This window comes from Lampris incognitus, chromosome 18, assembly GCF_029633865.1.
Source record: "Lampris incognitus isolate fLamInc1 chromosome 18, fLamInc1.hap2, whole genome shotgun sequence".
Lineage (NCBI taxonomy): Eukaryota > Metazoa > Chordata > Actinopteri > Lampriformes > Lampridae > Lampris > Lampris incognitus.
Window position 1 is genome coordinate 28,404,155 of NC_079228.1, and position 21,544 is coordinate 28,425,698.

The 21,544-nt window shown below is 47.9% G+C and overlaps 1 protein-coding gene across 1 annotated transcript in view; it reads right to left on the reverse strand.

The window, feature by feature from the left end:
- Nucleotides 1–540: 540 nt before the first annotated feature.
- The window catches only part of LOC130128400 (oxysterol-binding protein-related protein 10), a 62,960-nt gene continuing 41,956 nt past the window's right edge, over nt 541–21,544 (reverse strand). The window contains exons 8-13 of the mRNA XM_056298016.1: nt 10,944–11,096; nt 9,970–10,474; nt 6,933–7,119; nt 6,220–6,402; nt 5,427–5,580; nt 541–4,244 (exon numbers count right to left, since the gene is read on the reverse strand). Of these exons, the coding sequence (XP_056153991.1) occupies nt 4,200–4,244; nt 5,427–5,580; nt 6,220–6,402; nt 6,933–7,119; nt 9,970–10,474; nt 10,944–11,096 (1,227 nt within the window). The 3' untranslated portion in view covers nt 541–4,199. The remainder of the gene's footprint in view (nt 4,245–5,426; nt 5,581–6,219; nt 6,403–6,932; nt 7,120–9,969; nt 10,475–10,943; nt 11,097–21,544) is intronic.

The following is a 21,544-nucleotide window of genomic DNA, read 5'->3' on the forward strand; positions in this document are numbered from 1 at the left end:
CTCACGATAACTTTTTATTCTTTCATTTTCTGTACTTTTCTTTTTTTTAAGAATCGAGACTTCCTCCAAGTTCATTCACTTGTCAGTGGTGCATTACTGCCTTTTCTCGTTCCCCGACACCCCGGTGTGGTTTGGTTTCATGCGTCCCCTGCCTGCTTGTTCCCTCTTCACCTTCCAAGTTTACATTTTTACATTGTTCTTCAGTTGGCTCATGATCGAGTATAGACAAAAATTAAAACTAAAAAGAAAAATTCTCATGTTTGACCAAGTTGTCGTGACCTTGTTTCTGACTGTGTGTTTGTGTTTTCCCTCAGGAATCATTTCGACGGTTTGTTTTGCTATAATGTTAAAACGCAGTCTCCTCATCAGCGGCAAAGGAAACGTGTCCACGGGTTTCTGTGTAGGGCGGGAAACTCCGAAATCACTCCGATGGGAGAAGAATCCGCAAGCTCTTGAAATATTTGGAAATTGCAAAAAAACAAAACCACAAAAAAACTCTCTGGAAAGCTTAATGCACAAACGACTTCTCATACACACAAAATGACATCTTTATTGACCCACATTTCACACATAATGATGTTTGTCTGTTCGGTTACAGGGGGGATATAGCGACGTTAGATCGCACCGTCCGGCGTCTGTTGGCGTACAAATTGAACGACTGGTTATCGAAGTCGGTGACGCGTTACTTCTGTGATGGATGAACGATGACAACAGGTGTGTACGGCTGTACCCATTTCCACACCTGTCCGGTACGGGCCCAGGTCAGGAAGCAAAGAGCCACTTGATGGCAGTATTAGCCTTTAAATAGATACCAGCTCACCGTCGGGTCTGCTGCTCCCCGCCATGAAAACCGTCTGGTCGAGAACGAACGAATACGCGCCAAACCTCCGTCCCCGCGTGAACACCAGGGCCGTGCTGGAGTCCAGCTGAAAGGGGGTGGCCTTGTAGCCTGAGGGTTCAAATTCGTGGTTGGATTGGATGGCGGCGGAGGGGGGGGGCGGGGGGGTGAATGAGTGAAACTCTCAACAAATGCCACTAAAGTGTCTTTAAGCAAGGCACTTAAACCACAACTTCAACATGCGGTGGCGCCGTCTAGCGGACGTCAGTAGGTGTGTTTGCGCTGGTCAGCTCTAATGTGTTTACGGGTGGAAATGTCCGCTCGTAGCGCAGGGCATTGTGGGAAAAACAATGCGTGGCCAGCCAAGTACTTCTAAATGGATTAAGGTGGACCAATTACATATGTGTTAATGCATGTGTTCCGGAAGAAAGAACAAAATGCACACGCTACAAATCTGACCAGGATTTTTTTTTAACGTTCCAGTAATTTCCATGGCACATTTATTAGAACAAGAGAAATTATTAAAAAAAAACCTCTCTACCTCCTTCAAATGCTGTTATAATGGTCACGATGGACAGATGAGGTGTTGCATAGGTGCTCTATATCTACGTAGTGAATGGGGGATGGAAAGGTCCATGATTCAGCTCTGGAATACAAAGCAAGACACAATCTAATGGACATACATTCAAGTATCTTGGGTCGATGAAGGTTGGATTGAACAGAAGAATGAGGGATGTGTTTACCTCGGTGGGCCCACCGAATCCAGCAAGTGTCCGGACATTACTGCTTATACAGACATCCACGTATGCTTCATGTAAGGCCAGTGTCAAAGAAAATAATGAAAAGTGATCTAAAGCATGTTAGAGGTGTGTGTGTGTGTGTGTCACGGTTACAAGTTTGCACTGTACTTGAATGTCTTGCCAATCTCCGTATTTGATGTGAAATCTCTGAAAATACCAACACAAGTAGGCAAAGCAACCCTCAAATCAAGCTAGACGTGGCCCCGGAGTATATTGATTTTCTTAAAAAGCGTTGTCGTTTACTCTAAATCCTTGCTGCATCCAGAGTTCTCACCAAAATGACGCGGCTATCACCTCAGCAGTCTGGGTGAGAGGCCTTAAACGGCAGCCACGTTGAACATAAACGAAGCGAAGGGGGGGGGGGTTATTTCGGCACCTGCGCGGTGTGGTACTCGGATTGTGGGGGAAAACCCTGTGGCTCTTGGTCGCGTGCAGCACTTTGGCTGTCGTAAAAACCCAAGAAATGTATCTCTAGTATGCAAAAAGAGGGCTACCCTAGTTTCCGGTGAATTTAATCCTGGAGGATTATCCTCCTCGTCTTCAAAGAGGCAACCTGCGAGTGGCCCTCGGTGGGAGAACAAGGTTGCGTCTATCTGCCTGTGCACCCTATCCATATTCATCACCCGGGGCAAAACTGCAGGGACATGCTAGCACCAGGAGGCTGATCTGGGTTCAGCGGCCGTCTAATTACACCAATGCCGTCCTGAGGGCACATATACATAATAAACATCCCTGGAAGGCGAATAGAGGAACTCCCTGTTATTTCATGGCGTACTGTACCATGGCACCAGTGTTTGTTGTGTAGAAAATGGCAGTCAGTGACGAACCGGGGGGGGGGGGGGTAATAATGGTACGCTCGTCATTGCGGTGATGCAGAGTTCATATCACACAGTGAGTAACATTGATGAGCAGAGGCACTGCACAATAAAAATGTAAATTACAATAAGATCGTGTAGCAAACAAGAGAAGATTGCAAAAGTAACACACTACTACAGTATATTGTAAGTGGGTACATTCGAAACACAACCAAAACATGAAAGAACACAATTCCTTTACATGGGATTGTTTCCAGCCAGGTTGTTTGCTTGACAATTGTACAACAACGTAAGCTGCTGATAGCCAGTTCTCTGGCTATCTCATCCATTTTGTTCCTCGTTTTTCAGTATATCTTGCATTTATCTGGATTTTTTTGTGTACTTCTATCTTTTCATAAAGCAACCCGTGACAAACCTGCTCGCTAAAAGCACTTTAAAGCCCTCTCCAGTTTGCAAATGCATTATCAGGGGAGGTTAATCAATTTGATTTTGCAGATGGAAATCTTGGTCATTTCAGGCAGCCATGCGGATGGCGAAATAATACACGACTAATGGCCAGGCGGAAACCGTGTCAGCCTCATCCGGCGTCACCGCCAAACAGCAGCACGCTCCAGCACTCTGCTCCCTATATTGTTGGTTGAGCGTTAAGTCACAGTTTGTGACTGAGACCTCAACAGTCTGCTCCATGGGCGTCCAGGTAGCGTAGCGGTCTACGCCGTTGCCTACCAACACGGGGATCGCCGGTTTGAATCCCCGTGTTACCTCCAGCTCGGTCAGGCGTCCACCGCAGCTCCTCACTGTCAGGTGAAAAGAAGTGGCTGGCGACTCCACGTGTATCGGAGGAGGCATGTGGTAGTCTGCAGCCCTCCCCGGATCAGCAGGCGGGGTGGAGCAGCGACCGGGACGGCTCGGAAAGTGTGGGGTGTTTGGCCAGATACAACTGAAAAGAAAAGGGGGGATCTGCTCCATGGTCATGTGCTAACGTGTTGTACCCATAAGCCATATAGATAAGCGATGTCCCAGTAATGCCAGGTGCACCAAATTCTCTAAACACAGGTTGGTAATGGATCAAATTATGGTAAGTTTCAGTTGAGTTTTTACCACGGTGAACCAGGGAAATCTGACATGCTTTGTTCCAGGCAGCATAACATTTCTGTCGTCCTGGGATGAGATTTATTTATTCCCTAACTTCCCCTGGCAGTGCATTTGCCTTGCAAAGAGGGCTTGAGAATAAATGTGTCTTGACATGTGAGCACTGTACAATGCTACATGTTTTAGGGGAACCCCAGGTTTGTCAACTATGCCTGCCATTTCATTCTAACACGGTGCGACAAAACAAACAGGCTACAAAACCCCAAAAGACAAAGTTTGTGATGTTGCACAATGGAGTAAAAAAAGAAATTTACAAAAAAAAAAAAAAACACCAGTTGCAAACTCCATTACTGCGCATGTGCAAAAAGGCATTGGCAAGGTGAAAAATAGAAATACTCTAACTGGAATAGTAATACTATAATATAAAAAGGTAGAATATATTTGTCCCGATAGCGCCCAACCCCTCCATGGTTCTTATGGTGGAGACCCCCTTTGGCAACCTTGCTGTTCTTCGTTTACACCTCCAGTCATCCAGAGTCTGCAGCTCAGGTTCAGGTTGTGTGGAGGGCATCGCTCCGTGGCGAGTCCTTGGTCCTCATGGTTTGAGGGACGGCTCTCTGTTCGTGTCTGTTGGAACAGCATGCTGCTCTGGTGTCAGGGACACTTCCACAGTGGGTTGTTGTAGGTCCAACCATCACCCTACGCATTCGAGGAAAGAGAAGGAAAGTGAAATTATTAACAAATCAGTGTCACCAGTAACAAATCATTTCACTTGGGCCTTAACATTCCCCCCCCCCCATTTCTCTCCCCAATTGTACTTGGCCAATTACCCCACTCTTCCAAGCTGTCCCGGCCGTTGCTCCACCCCCTCTGCCGATCCAGGGAGAGCTGCAGACTACCACATGCCTCCTTTGATACATGTGGAGTCACCAGCCGCTTCTTTTCACCCGACAGTAAGAAGTTTCGCCAGGGGGACGTAGCGCATGGGAGGATCACACTATTCCCCCCCCCCCCAAACAGGTGCCCCGACCGACCAGAGGAGGACGAGGACCAGGACCAGGACCAGGACACATACCCACATCCGGCTTCCCACCCGCAGACACGGCCAATTGTGTCTGTAGGGATGCCCAACCAAGCCGGAGGCAACACGGGGATTCGAACCAGTGATCCTTGTGTTGGGAGGCAACGAAATAGTTCGCTGTGCTACCCGGATGCCTGTTTTTTTTGTTTGTTTTTTATAACATGGAATATGAACAGAAACTAGTCATTTAAAACTGTCATCCTCGATTTTAATCCTTGCTCTAGATCATCGATTCTATCCACAATATAGATTTACACACCACATATTATGAGGACATTGTAGTGAAGTCATAACTTGACTGTGTACTGTCATGGTTAAGAATATTTAGGTTGATTTCTTCAGTATAAAAGGCGACTGTGGTTCTTTGAAGCACCCCTCTCCTCCTCCACCACCTACCAAGGACACTTAATGTTCCCACCAGACCACACCATCACCATCCCCCTTGAAAACCTTTTACAAACTGACCAAGATTGAACAATCAAATTGAACAATCAAAAGACTATTGCTCTGCAATGGATGGATGGATTGCATTTATATAGCACTTTTCTAGCTGCAACAGCCACTCAAAGCGCTTGAAAGAAAAAAGTAAAAATCGTTTCATGCTCAACGACACTTCAGCACAGCAGATGTTTGCAGTTAAACCTGGACCTCCAAGCTAATCAAGCTAATCGCTGCACCTCCATGCTCCCAAAACCCATATTACGTGAAATGTCCCGAGGGAGTCATCTGCTTGTCAGCAGCCTACCTCTTTAACAGTAGTACTTTAAAGGGATGTATGACGAAACGTGTGTCTGGAATACCTCTTTAGTGAAGTATTTGGGTATCCACGGTTTGTTGTCGGCGGATCTCTGCCTCTCTTCTCCTCTCTGCCGCTCCTCCAGTTTGTGTTTGTGTTCGGTGGCCTCATCAATATTCCCCTCCTTCAGTGCTTTGGTGACGTGCTGCCATAACCGCCTACATGCACAAAAGGACACGCACATGTACGTAGAATACATAAATACATGCATGCACAGGCACAATACACAGGGACACACGTATTAAATGTTTAAGTGATTCATGTCACATGACTTTTCAAGTTGAAAGATTAAAATTTTCTCCATTGCTGAACAGTTATTTTATCCATCTGGACCATGGAATCAGGTTACATAATACTAACTGCCATCTTTACCATAGAGGAGACACTCTCAATATACTGCTGTTGAAAATTTTGACCGGGTAGGACGAATACTGTTGCAGTGGCAAACTTGTTCCTACTTAACCAGGAAACGGGATTGAAATGTGATGGCGACGTGGCGATGCGTCTTTTGGACAGCTAAGGCACCAATACTGCCATCAAAATTACAGCACAACAGCGTTCCCATGTAGTTTGACGTAGTCTGTAATTAGACTGTGTATGTTAGCTTTGGTCTGGGAATTTTTACAAGGTGGGAACTGTTTATCGCTGAGCTCACGTAATATGAGCGACAATGGCTGCTACGCTGTGTTTGTAGCTCTCACTGCTGGAGGAAGGGCCAGATCAGGGAAATCACAGATTTCAGCTTTAACCAGCTCACAACAAACACATTATCAGCTGAGTCCAAATCAGTGTTTCACCTGGATTCCGTCCGTCCCTGCTTTTCCAAAGGCCGCAGCTGCTTTTTGATGACTGGCAGTTTGGTTGTGTCTATCACTTTGGTCTCTCCGCTGCTGTAAGTGAACTCCAGGGTCCCGTTCCACTCCCCCTGGGCCTTGCAGACGATGGTGTTGGTGGGGTTGTGTTTGACCTCCGCAGTCACTCTGAGCAAGGCAAACAGTCAGCAATAGGGTGATGAGATGCAAACAATCCAAATGTGGGACAAACAGAAAGACATTGTGGGACAGATTTATAATGTCCAATGTGAAAAGACAGAACTGTGATGTAAAGCTTGTGAGGTATCTAGCTTATCTTCTGTGTGTCTCTGAAACGCCATCAAAATGTTGTGGAAAAGTGTCTGCCGGTGCCATCATTGGTGGACAAGGCGTGAATGTGAAAAGTTGCTGGTTTGTCAATATGCTGCATTGTGTGCCGCTGCATCGAGCCTTGTATCCCGGGCAATCATTGCACTTGTGTAACTGGATAAATTCCAGTTGCACACATCGCTTGTCACAAGCAAGCAATAGTAAGGACTGCAAGAATGGAAGGCACAGTGTCCAGACAACTGAGCTAAGAAATACTTCTGCGTTCCCTGCATGTTCATGGACTAAGAAGATAAGGTAGGTGAAGAAATAAGCCGAAAAGGTTTCAATCTGAGAGAGAGGGGGGGGGGGGAATAGAGATGGATACCCACCTGTGCACCTTCCCACCATAGAAAGGCTTGGTGTGAAAGGTGACAGTGGCAGAATAGCCGCTCTTGGCACAGTTGATGGAGACTTTGCCCCCCAGCTCCACCCACGGCACAGTGAGAATGGAGCGAGCGTAGGCACAGGGCAACGTGAAGACATACTCTTCATCATGCTCCAGAAGGCATAGGACCCCTGGAGGGAGAAGAGGGCACAGAGGTGGGGTCAAGGGGTAAAAATCGATTCCCACGTGCATCATGGAGACAGGGATGCACAGAAACAGAGAAGAAGACAACAGTAAACTCTACTCATGGTATGGGTCATCCGATTCTTTAGAGAGATTTGACGTGGAGTTACAGGGAAGGGTAATAAAGGATATCTTTTTATTTTGGCAGAGGGGAAAAAATCAGACGGGGAGCGTTACGGGACAAAAATTGGAGGAAGAGGTTGATAATTTAAAGCGTGTCAACCAGAGCATCACGAACACATACTTCCCTGTAGACCGGCTCTCTGTTTAAATGGCGGATCAAATGATGGGGGGCAAACCATAATTCAATCCACTGATTTGGCCTGGCATGTGGATGTTTTCTCTAAACTGATTACGGTTGTAATAGACCAGTGCCGGATGGATTTTCATTCTGTTCTTGTGAAAAGACGGCGAACACGGGACGCCTGTTGAGGGTTGCATATGGGACAAAACACAGGCTGAAACAAACCACTGCATTGCTAACAAATGTCGAATGTCCTGCATATGGAATCCACACACATGCCTCGTGTTGTTTGTGTGTCACTAGACGAAGGGTATTTGACAAACGCAAGCTTTCCAATTACGGCTGCGACCTTCACTCTTAGTGTTGGCGTAAAACAGCTACTCGGGGTTACTAAATACACTGCTGGTTCTCTACAGTGATACAAGACTTAACTGACGGTGGCCTTCAGACTCGTTTTCAATTAAAAGTGATTTCTCATGATGTTAGGTACTCAGCAGTATGGCACCCTCTGCAAAGATTGAAAGCATCTGAAGATTTCCTCAAGTGTCACAGCTCACTTGGACGCCCAGCATCTTTTTACCTGTGTCTGTAAGTCGGCACATTAGGCCTGAACGTTTGAGCGCCATCATGCCATCACCGGCTGGTCATTCCTTGGGTTTTGTGATGTTTGGCTTTAGCTTCCTATCATTACATCACTATCACATGCTCATGCATCTGAGCACTCACAAAACCAAGATTCAGTGCAGAATGCCCATGGGGGTAAAATGTAGCACCATTGTGTGGTAGCTATATAAAAGCACAGAGATGGACATACTGAAAGACAAAACTATTGAGAATCACATGAAGACAAGTGCCGGGAGTCTCTGGGTAAGGTAGTGGTCTATTCTGTTGCTTACCAACATGGGGATCGCCAGTTCGAATCCCCGTGTTACCTCCGGCACGGTCGGGCATTCCTACAGACACAATTTGCCGTGTTTGCTGGTGGGAAGCCGGATGTGGGTACGTGTCCTGGTTGCTGCAGTAGCGCCTCCTCTAGTTGGTCGGGGCGCCTGTTCGGGGGGGGGGGGGGGCTGGGGGGAATAACGTGATCCTCCCATGCACTACGTCCCCCTGGCGAAACTCCTCATTGTCAGGTGAATAGCAGCGGCTGGTGACTCCACATGTATCGGAGGAGGCATGTGGTAGTCTGCAGCCCTCCCCGGATCAGCAGAGGGGGTGGAGCAGTGACCGGGACGGCTCAGAAGAGTGGGGTAATTGGCCAAGTACAATTGGGGAGAAAAATCGAAATAAAAAAAAGTTCATAAGTTATGGTGTCAAAGGTCATATTTTCTACAGCAGGCATATGAGAGCAATACTATTACATGAGGCCTGCCAGGTGAAATGAAAACAAACCAAGAGCTAGCAGGCTGCACTGGATTTTGCATCACTGCTCCATTACCACTCCTGACTCACTTGATGATCAATAGTGCTCCAGCCATTCATGAAACTACCCGTAGGGAGAAAAAAAAACCACAAAAATACCCAACAATCAAAACTTCCCTAGGTAAGGGTCCCTGAGTACCTCGACAACTGCGTCAGTCACATCCGTATTGAAATTCTGCTCCGTGACTCAGCGACAGGCATTTAGAGGTAATCCTGAGAAAATTAGAAGGCCTCACTGACTCAGCTCACGTTTCCGCATGCAGTCGATCTGGTTCAAGGACTTTCTGTCTCACAATGAGTCATCCCAAACCGCCTACGTACTGTAACATTGATGATAGAGAGGATTGGCTTCATTGATTGCCATAAGAGAAGTCTGGTAATCTTTCATACAGGGAAGCGAGCTCTGACGGTGCGTATCCTACTTTAGTGTGCAACTGAAACTTGCCAGCACAGCAACACCTTCTTAAGAAGACCTGCGTTTTCCAGCTCCATCTGTTCGGATCACACACCGAGCGAGCATCTTCCCTTAGAATGAGGAAGTGAGACAAGTGAAGGTGTACGACGTAAACTACAAATAGATCATACTCCCAGTTGAAAGACAAGATGAGTAATCTTTAACCATGAAGAAGAGCGATTGTGATCAAAATGTGAGGGTTTAAATAACCATCTGCAAATATTAATCTGTGTTCAGACACAAGGCAACATATTGCTAAAGTTGTTGGTGTAAACAACTTGTGGGCGAATCCCCCTGTGCTCTGTTGTTTCCTCCAAGTTGCTCTGATGCGCTTGCAACATTTTAATTCGTAATTAAATATGTGATTCATCAATTCATATGTTATTCATTAATGCATTTACTGCTCGAGTCACCTCTTACTTCATTGTTCTTTTGGTTTTTATTGTGGGAACCAAAATTCGATTTGTTGTTTCAGCGTAAGAAATTAAACACTTGAATCCAATTGGCTGTTGCCAGGTGATCTGTTGCCCATATTGGCTGTTGCTAAGTGATCTGTTGCCCATAGTACCCAAAAGTTCAGCATTTCTCAACATAAGATGCCGCCCTGCCCATAATGCATAATCACTTCATCTCCTGCATCACTCACTCTCATAGAAAATGTGTTGCAACCTGGCTTACCTTCCCCGACCATGGACACTCCTATGGACATGCCCATGAACTTGCTCTTGGTCCACACATGAGCATTGACACACATGCGTCTCTCCCGGCACTCGCAGTAAAACCCTGAGACGGGCGGGTGATGGGACACTTGCTCGGCAACAAAGCGGACCCTGTAGCAGCCTCCGGACAGATCGTCTCTCCCGCTCTGCTGAGCGTTATTGGGGCCCTTGCTTGGCTCCCTAGTGGACCCCTGGTTAGATCTGACCAGGGGTTTGACTTTGTCCTGAGGCACCTCCCACGAACAGTGGAAGGTCTCCCCCAGTGTGGGGTTGTAGGGTTTCTTAGCGACAGCTCCCTTGCGGCCCTCGTGGAAGGCGGTAAGGTAGTACTCGACAAAGCGGACAATGCGGTCTTCAGCTGTGGCCCCGGCAGTGATGGACAGGAACATGTCAGGGTGGGCCATGAAGTTGGCATACATCTCCAGCAGTGAGCGCTTCTCCAAAATAAAGGTCGGCAGTACCACCTGGCAGACAAAGACGCAAACACAAATATCCAATGAAATTTCTATTCCCTAAGAAAAATAGCAATAACAATGTAAGAGTCAGTTCAGTTTTTCAGCGAGCTGGGAGTACTGTGAACTTCACAACAACCCCCATTTCAAGTTGATTACAAACTCATGGTAACTGATAAGAGAAGTAATGTGTTGTCATCGGTAATAAGATACTTTATTGGTATTTGGGGGAGTTGCCCCCCCCCCCAAATAGATCAGAGGGTCAGCTGCAGAGCATCAGCCCTGGAGTTGGTGGGGCATCTGGGCAAAAGCAGGGCAGATGTTTTCTGAGACAGGGACCATACTTCCAGATATCCAGTTGCAAGACAGTCTTAGTTAACATGGCGCCCCAGTGAGCCCGGGTCCCTTACAGGGAGGGAGTAAATCTGCCACTTGGGTGACATGCCTAATTAGTCCGACAGCCTACGCCCGAGTGCCTTACCCGTGTGAGGTCCATGCCCAGTTTAAGCTGGGAAAGCAGATGAAGGATGATGCTCCGCTGGTCGTCCAAGACACCCAGGTCTTCCTCCTCGTTGTCCTCCATGTCCGTCACCTCTTCACTGGGGCTGATGTCTTCCAGCCCTGCCTGCTGCTGCTGGAGGAAAGGAGGAGAAGTAGGACAATAAATCTCTGCCCTTATGGCTTCAGCTTCAAATGAAATGGTTTTCCTCTATTTTAATGTTACTTTATGTGATGTTTTAAGAGATTAATATAACAAAGTATTTCATCTCTACTAAAGGAAACATTTTGTATTGGACTACATTACTGCCAATGAAAAAATCTTTATGAACTTGATTTACTTTTTGGTACAGAAGAATGTTTTTCATGTTTACTTTGAAATATAATTCAAAGCGTGCTTTGCTTTAAGGCATATTATCTAATTTGTCTACACTTAGCAGATGAGTTGTAGCATTCAAGTATAGACTCGGACTTGAGTCTGCATTTTGAAAGAATCTTTCTTGTCTTGTACTTCACAGCATAATGACTCGGACTTGATTCACTGCTGGACAGCATGGACTTGTGATCATTTTTCAAGACCAGTCGAGTCCAAGACTTCAATTCACTTTTTTTCTTTTTCTTTTTTTGAAATGGACATTCAAAAATGGTCTAGGGCATCCGGGTGGCATGGTGGTCTATTCCGTTGCCTACCAACACAGGGATCGCCAGTTCGAATCCCAGCGTTACCTCCGGCTTGGTCGGACGTCCCTACAGACACAATTGGCTGTGTCTGCGGGTTGGAAGCTGGATGTGGGTATGTGTTCTGGTCGCTGCACTAGCGCCTCCTCTGGTCGGTCAGGCACCTGTTCATGGGGGAAGGGGAATTGGTGGGAATAGCGTGATTCTCCCATGCGCTACGTCCCCCTGGTGAAACTCCTCACTGTCAGGTGAAAAGAAGCAGCTGGTGACGCCACATGTATCGGAGGAGGCATGTGGTAGTCTGCAGCCCTCCCCGGATCGACAGAGGGGGTGGAGCAACAACCGGGATGGCTCAGAAGAGTGGGGTCATTGCCCGGATACAATTGGGGGGGAAATTGGGAAAATTAAAAAAAAAAAAAGGTCTAGCACTTGTCTGGTGTTAGTTTTTTACATAAGCTTTTACCCCACTGGTCTTGAGGTGGACTCGCTATCTTAAAGTCTTGGACTTGATAAGCTTCATTCTCGGACTTGACTTGGGCTGAAGATGTCTGGACTTGAGTTGTGGTGACTACAAGACTACCTAGCAATTACAGTAATAACACGAGATGGCTCAGTTTTAAACTGTCAGCGCCAAAGGTCACAGAGGTCACAGAATTCATTTGCGAGACAAAGGAAGGCCTATTACAGGCAACGCTGACAGTGCCCCGAGTCACAGCAGCCGATACGTTTTACACATCACCTCATTTACTTCTGGTGAGCCAGCCTGTCCATGTTCCATCAACTCTATAATCCCTCCACTTTCTCCTCCTTTCAGACTTAACCTAAACCATCTTTTTCCCCTATTCCTCCCCAATTGTACTTGGCCACATGCCTCCTCCGATACATGTGGAGTCGCCAGCTGCTTCTTTTCACCTGACAGTGAGGAGTTTCACCAGGGGGACGTAGCGCGTGGGAGGATCACACTATTCCCCCAGTTCCCCCTCCCCCTCGAACAGCCCCCACCGACCAACCAGAGGAGGTGCTAGTGCAGCGACCAGGACAAATACCCACATCCGGCTTCCCTCCCTCAGACATGGCCAGTTGTGCTGTAGGGACGCCCGACAAAGCCGGAAGTAACACGGGAATTCGAACCGGTGATTCCCATGTTGTTAGGCAACGGAATAGACAACCACGCTACCTGGACAACCTAAACAGTCTCATAATGGTTGTACAGTGATGGACAGGGGAGCCTACATACACATTATCACTTGGGGCTTTGAGTGCCTTTTCGCCGACTGTCCCATGCAACCTACGGCCCTGACCTAGTCAACGTCTTGGTGGGTGTTTGATATTGGGCGGCCGAATGAGTGTACATGGGTTATGGCCTCTGTTTGTGTTCAAGCATTCAGCGGAAAGCAAGATCCAATCCTTGTGAAAGAAGAGCTAATGCCTTTGATATCTCCCGCAGTAACTTGGGGGAGGCTGGGGGTGGGGGGGCTTATGTATAATGCAAGAAAGTGCTCCCGGCCCTGTGAGCAACTAAAAACTCTCCATTTCCCTCCTTCCCTCTGTTCTTTCATCTCTCATTATTTCTGTCTCTCTTTCTCCTCTCCTCTCTAATAACGTCGTAACTTTTTTTGCTATGAATCAATTTAGGATTTTTATCTTTTCAAAATGGTCAATATTTCATTCTTTTGCAAGACCGTCAAGGGGTTGTGACAGCGGGAACAAGACAGGCACGGTGAACTGAAACGCACAAACGGCACCGCTGGACAGGGTACGCCTGCTCATGATGAGCAGAGAAGCAGAGGAAACGGAGTGAGATTTCCAGAAGGAAAGGGGGCTGCCTGTCGCCTGAATATTTCATCCCATGCACGCCACGAGCCACACACATCCCCACTCCCTCCCACCGTGCAAGACACACGCTTGCACCACCTACACACTTATGGAATTGGTATTATGGACTAGTGTGCACAAAGGACACACACACACACACACACACACACACACACACACACACACACACACACACACACACACACACGATAAAGTCCCAGGAGCTAATAGCTTCCCTGAGAAGATGCGATATAAATAGACCAGAAAGGGAGGAGAGGGAGGTAGAGGGAGGTCTGTTATGATTCGAGTGCTACTAACTAATTAAAGAGGCTCTTGATAGAGAAAGGAATCTGTGGAGGGGTCAGCGCATTATTACCGCGCCCCCGAGTGGATATAGTGGACTAAGTGACCTTATTAGACAAGGCTTTTAACTTAAGAGTTGGAAATAATGATAAACTGAATGCTAAGCTAGCATGGGGACCCTTTTCTAGTATAGTATAGTGTAGCGGGGAAGCACAGCGGTCACTTCTCCTTGTTCTGCTCGGCGGGGAGCCAGTAGGGGGTGATGTATCCAACCATGGCAGTCAGCGACTCCCAGAGCTGCAGGGTGGATCTGGCGGAAATAGCGCGAGCCTCCGCACGTGTCACGTATTTGCTTTTACGGATCTAGACAGTTGGGGAAACGGCATAGATGCCAGTGTTTGTGAATATATAGACCATAATCTGGGTCAGAATATACTTCTTTTTTTAAAATTTCCCCCCTTTTTCTCCCCAATTGTATCCGGCCCCTCTCTTCTGAGCCGTCTCGGTCGCTGCTCCTCCACCCCCTCTGCCGTTCCGGGGAGGGCTGCAGACTACCACATGCCTCCTCCGATACATGTGGGGTCGCCAGCTGCTTCTTTTCACCTGACAGTGAGGAGTTTCGCCAGGGGGACGTAGCGCGTGGAAGGATCATGCTATTCCCCCCCAGTTCCCCCTCCCCCCAAACAGGTGCCTCGACTGACTAGAGGAGGCGCTAGTGCAGCGACCAGGACACACACCCACATCCGGCTTCCCAACTGCAGACATGGCTGATTGTGCCTGTAGGGACGCCCGACCAAGCCGGAGGTAACACGGGGATTCGAACCAGCGATCCTTGTGTTGGTAGGAAACGTAATAGAACGCTACACTACCCAGACCCCTAGCATATACTTTATGGCGCAAGGGACACAAAGCTCTGCTGAAGCTCACTATTAGGCCCTGCTAGCAATGACCAACATGAGAGGAAGGGACAGTCTGCTCAAAGTGTCGTGGATGAAGATGGTGTAACTGTTTGAATCGGAAATGCAACCCGTCCATGTAGGTAATCCACTTAGCTAGTCATATTATGAGACAAGTTTGGTTTGACAGTTGTCAAGGCTGCCGAAAAAAAATTGGGAAGCACAGCATATTTCTATAGTGTGCTGCCAGAGCGTGCCCTGGCAGCTAGTTTGTTCTATTATTCATGAAGTCAACAAAGGCCCTCACTCTGGAGGCAAATTACGCGTACAGTCTCAGACTGTTGATGTTTACTGCTCAAACGAGCCAATGCAAGATGGATGATGCTCAAGGCTGCGAGTACGCTGTTCAACCCCGCAGCCTCTCGAAGATGCAGAAACTAAGAACACGGGCCCATACAAAGACACGCAAATGCAAAGTGGGGGTACACACACACACACACACACATACTCGCAAATCTATACTTGTGGGGCCCCCTCATTGACTACATTCGTTTCCTAGCCCTTAACCCTAACCTTAACCACGCAAACTGCACGCCTAACCCTAACCCTTACCCTAACCTTAACCTAACCGTAATTCCAACCTTAAACCTAAAATCAAGTCCTAACCCTAAAATACACCCTTTCACTTGTGGGGCCCCACAAAATGGCCCCACAAAGGTAGGTGGTTTCTGGGTTTTCTGTCCTAATGGGGACCAAATGTCCCCATTAGGATAGTTAAACATGGTACATACACGCACACACACACACACACACACACACACACACACACACACACACACACACACACACACCAGTTGACATACACTCACATTGCATGGATTTGTTGCAACAAACTTGTCCTGTATGGAGCTGGATCTCATCTCCAGTTTGATGTGAAGTTACGTCACAAGAAGAAGAACAAAACCCCCAAAACTTTCTTCGAGGTGACACAACCAGCAGTAATATCCACGCAGCGGCGGGCGGCTGAAGATACCGCACCGTTGCTGAGATGGACCCGCACCAAGAGGGGAGCCACTTCCCTCTTTCCGCTTGTGTGATATCCGGTTAAAAAGTTCTACCCTCCAAAGGAGACGTCGCCAAAAAGTGGGTGAAAATGAGCGGTGAGTTGATGCCCCGCTGTTCAGTGGCGTCTTCTTCTTTTAATCTTTCCAAAGTTCTTGACAGGATTTCTCTGCACATCAAAATAATCAGCCTTCCTCCTCCTCTGAGGGCTTTTACTGTCTGAGTGAGCGGTATTCTTCGTGGAGTCCTGGATCTTGTTAGGGAGACGTGCAATGTGGCTGAGTTGTGGAGGTGTGCCCTACGCATGACTTGAGAGAGAGAGAGAGAGACTCTCCTCCTATCACCCACTCAAAGTGGAAGGGGGGGGGGGGAGTGGAGGGAGAGTCCCAATGACGCTGATGTTTCCCTCATCCTTGTCCAATTGTCCTCACTCTCTCTCGCTCTCTCTCTGTCCACACCTTTCTTTACACACCCACATCTTCATCCTGCTCCCTCAGCCTCCTCCCATACCCACCACCTTCTTCACTCTCTCCTCTCTCCCCTCACCACTGTCATCCACACTCTCCTCCAGGCCTCGTGTTTCCTGACTCCTTAACACACATACACACGTGCGCACACACACACCCCTCCCCCTCCCTATCACATGTAGGTGGGGTGTGGAGATCCGTTCATTTCATTACCGGCACTGTTTGCAGATCTGGAAACGACGTCGACTCTGTTCCTGGAACCAGTGGGCGGCCACCCGGCTCCAAAACACCCCCTGCCTTATCTCTCACATTTCCTTTTTGTGTTTTCTCATTCCGTCCTTACACTGTGTCGTCTGTATATCGCTGCATGCCGCTCTTTCAGTTTTAGCTCTCTCCCTTACTTGTCTGCGGATATCCAATCTGTCTCTACCTCCGATGCCTTGTGTCTGTCCCTGGCTCTTTCCATCCTTTTCTCCGGCTTTATAATTGCCTCTCTTTCTCCAGCTATCTTTCTGTTGCTTTTAATAGCCTCCCTCCTCCTTCCCTTTCTTCCAAATCCTCTCATGCCTGACAGTCTTTTTTCCATTGACTGACACTCATCTTTGATTCATTCTTCTTTTTTTTCCCCTCTCTCTTTCTCTCCCCCGTCCACCCTCGCACTGTCACCACTAAGGCTGTTTTTGTCACTCGCTTCCTCCTTTCCTCATTCATGCCATCCATTATTTTGTTTCATCATCGTCTCTCTCTTCAACTATCTCATTATACAGCCCCTCGTCTCTCCCTCGCTCCAAACCTCTCTCTGTTCTTTCTCTACAGCAACTTCCTCCAGTTCACCCTCTCTCTCTCTTTCGCTCTTCTCTCTCTCTACAGTAACTTCCCCTCTCTCTCTCTATTCTTCTTCTACAGTGACATCCTCCAGTTCACTACCTCTCTGTCTTTCTACCTCTGCGGGCATCAGGGGAGACACTGACAGTACCCCCCCCCCCCGCTAAGGTGGTTGCTTTCATTCACATCTTCCTTTCCTCATTCACACCATCCATTATTTTGTTTCATCATCATCTCTTTCCTCAGCTATCTCATTTTACATTCCCTCGTCTTTACCTCACTCCAAACCCCCCCCCCGCCCTCTCTCCGGGCATCAAGGGAGATACCAACAGTACCCCCCTCACGTGAGCAGGCTAACCTTTGGGGGCTCGTTCTGTTCCACCGCCCCACCATCTTCAACCCCAGCTCTTCCTCAGCCTCATCCTCACCTCTTTGTTATCCCAAACACATCAACCTCTGAATCCCCCTTTACCTGCACCCCCCCATTTCTTCATTGTGCCCTGACCTGCCTGTTGGGGGTGGGGGTGTGGGTGTGCACTCGTAACTCTCAACTCCACTGACCTTTTGCTGTGAAATCCCTTTTTAATGGAAGTGTTCTCCTTTCACCATCTACCTATGAAGCGTTTAAGCGAGAGCAAAGTGGATTTCTCTGCCTGCGACTCCACTGGGCAGGCTCCACAGAGAAAAGAGAATAAATTGGAGAGAGAGAGAGAGAGAGAGAGAAGGGTGTGAGTCATCACTGGACTAAGTGGGACAACCAGACTAGTGGTGCAACCAAAATGACGCTTTCTGTTGTCTATACACGCAGCGCAAAACAGATTTCAATTTGTTGGATAGAGCACTCTTCCCTTTTTTTCCCTTCTCCAACATAACGGTACCCCAGATCTCTGACCCGAACTCCTCCACCAGTCTGGCAGAGAGAGAAATCCATGTTGGGATCAAGAGAGTCTGAGGCTCAAAGTTTGCTTACTTACCGGAGGCGAACGTTTGGATGTTGAGATCCAAAAACATAAACTGAAGCGATGTCGGACGGACATTTACTTTCTGAATAACTACGCTCGATCCCACACAGGGTGACAACACTAGCCTCACATTTCTTATTACGGGGGCGTCCGGGTAGCACAGCGGTCTATTATGTTGACTACCAACACGGGGATCGCCGGTTCGAATCCCCGTTTTACCTCCGGCTTGGTCGGGCGTCCCTACAGACCCAATCTGCCATGTCTACGGGTGGGAAGCCAGATGTGTGTATTTGTCCTGGTCGCTGCACTAGCGCCTCCTCTGGTCGGTCGGTCGGTCGAGGCGCCTGTTCGGGGGGGTGCTGGGGTCCCTAATCCTCCCGCGCGCCACGTTCCCCTGGCGAAATTCCTCTCTGTCAGGTGAAAAGAAGCGGCTGGCGACTCCACATGTATCGGAGGAGGCATGTGGTAGTCTGCAGCCCTCCCTGGACCGGCAGAGGGGGTGGAGCAGCGACCGGGACGTCTCGGAAGAGTGGGGTAATTGGCCAAGTACAATTGGGGGGGGGGATGCTTATTGCGGCTGCACTCAGAGTAAACATAACGCTATTTGAATCGGGACACACAAAATAATTGAAATTATCATACACCGAAACCTGCATTTGGTGTTAGCGAAAAGGTTAACATCAACCTGAGGACGCAATGGAAGAGGCGTCAGTAAACTTGCGCGGGAAGTCATCAGATCCAGTAGGTCAAGCTCGGCGGGCTAAACAGAAACATGACGTAGTTGAGACTGTATAGGTTTGAGTTACAGCTATGTTGTGGCCAGCTGCATGCAGATACACGGTAGTACACAAACGACACGAAGAATCCCTTGGGGAAGAGCTTCTGGCGCCAAGGGTCCGTGGTTGTGTGTCGGTGTTGCGCTCACAGGCCAATCCTGAGTTTTCGCGTGACGTCACATTCATATTGGAACGCCCACCTGGCGGGCAAAACACTTCCCAAGCGGCAGCATTACTGACCCATCCAGAACGAACACACATATTATAAGTGTCTGTACTTTTGTAAGCGTTCATCGTGGCGGCAGTGTAAGGAGAGGGATTCCCCACAAGAGACATGTAAACATCGCCAAACTGGAGCTCAGGCAGGGACTTCGCTGTTTTTGGAGAATGAAACACTGCGGCGGGTGCTGTATATGGATCGCAAGTGCCCACAACTTGTAGTTTGTTAATATAAATGTGTTCTTCTTCTTTAGTAAGGTGATCCAAATAGTCGTTGCTTGGAACAGCTGGAAAACTGACAGGTCTGTGCTGCTGCTCTACGGAGTTTCCACTGTTGGCCGCCATGTTGGAACTTTGTTTTGTCCGCCGGGGCTCCGTGTCGGTCACGTGACTGAAAACTATGGCTTTTCGTCAAAACGAGCCATCCATTTTCCGAACCGCTTGTCCTGCTCTCACGGTGGTGGGGATGCCGGAGCCTATCCCAGCAGTCACTGGGCGGCAGGCGGGGATCTCTCACAAAACTGGGGTTCAATCGCGCCCCTCTCCGCTCCGACTGAGCTATAAGGTCTGCTTTCCCTGCATTTATGTTGCATGGTCGTAGTCACACGACTGGGAAATGTGCCCACCATGCCGAACTATCGATGAGAGACATCCGGAACAACAGACACGGAATACTGGTTTACTTTGGTGACGTCACACAGTATCTGTACACGTTGAGGCAAGTGTCACAACGCGACCACGATGAGGTCTCACGGGGCTGGTGTGCAAATGTGTTGGACAGCAACATGCCGCGTGTGATCTGTTCCCAAACGGGTTTTGGGGATTCTGCAAAAGAAAGGGTGAACTGTGCACGAAAACACATGCGCCTGTTTTGGCATGAAAGAGGGAAAGGTTTTGTGTTTTTGTTTTTTAAATCAAGTACCAGGAACAGGAGCTCCGATGTTGCCAAAAAGATAAATAAATTTAAATAAAAAATTTGCAAAAAGAGGCAACGATGCACTTCGGAGACTGGCACAGAATAATGTAATAAACTAAGCACGGGCTTAGCAAGGCATGAGGAGTGAATTAGTGGGGATGAAGAGGTGAATTTAAATTGATACCCATCCCTAAACCCCGAAATATATCTCTGACTTCATCAGAAACGAGGCAGCTGGAGTGAGAGTTGACTTCTTAGCACGTAGCACATGTATAAATCATAATGAGCAGTTTCATCAGGGATATGCATGCAGCTGCTACAGCTGCACTGTTTACTCACACACACACACACAAACGTGCATGCACGCTTGCACACACACACACATACATGCACGCGAACACACGCACGCACGCACAAACACACATGCATGCACGCACGCACATGTGCACTTGCACACATACATGCACGCTACCACGCGCGCACGCACACAAACACAAATGCATGCTCACACACACACGCACTCACATGTGCGCGCGCACACGCACACACATCAAAGAACCTGAATCCAAGTCCTGACTCTAAATTAGATCCTTTTCCTCATGGGGACCCATAAAATGTCCCCACAAGGTAGGTGGGTTTTTTTTTTATCCTCGGAAACATTTGGTCCCCCTTAGGATAGAAAAGTCTGGTGTACACACACACACACACACACACACCCCTCTAACATGCTTTAGATCACTTCATTATTTTCTTTGACACTGGCCTTACATGAAGCATACGTGGATGTCTGTATAAGCCCACACATCAAAGAAAATGCATTTATAGCACGGCTAGTTGAGTCATCTTGAGGCGGATTGTGCTGGTGGATTAGATCCTGACTAAGCCTATTGACGAGCTGACTTCAGTTCAGGATGTATATACAGCGTTTAATCATGGAGTAGAAGTCGTACAGTACATGTTTCACCATGTTATAAAGGAATGTTTCAGGATCTTGGTTAATGCAAACTAGCCACACTATACATTGTTAAATCCAACGCCAGGATATACACTGGTCCAAAACATGTAGTCTAGTGTCACACAACTGTTATCAAAATCAGATAGAAGTTCCTGTTAAATTTGTCATCCTTATTATTAATATTATCACTGTTTTCTAAGCCGCTCCATCTGTCTCGGTACAAAGGCACAAGAAAATCTCCGTGGTGTTTTCTGTTGCAGCTCATCTGATGTTAAATCTGATAAAATAAAATTTTAAAAAATCACAGACGGAGACCTTGTGAGCCACAGCGGCACATTAGAACAAAGTTTTCTTGTCGCCTGTTTGAAACCAGTTGGCTGTCAGAGGACGGCACAGAATCCAATGGACTCACACCCAGATCCCCTCAAAAGGCAGACAGACACACACACATATGGCGAGATAACACTGCGAGCTCTGACGCTGCAGAGGATACAGACAATAAAAGAAGAAAGGGGGGAAATCATTGCTCCACAGAGACTGCAGCATCTCTGCTCTGAATTAGAAGAACGCCAGAAGACAGACTGGTGTGTAAGTTTCTAATTGGCAGCGAGGCCTCGCATCCAGTGTGCCAACCTACAGCAGAGGTTCAGTGGATGACTCATCGGCTGATCCTTCCACCACCCACCCGTCCTGTGTGAATGAGGGAACAA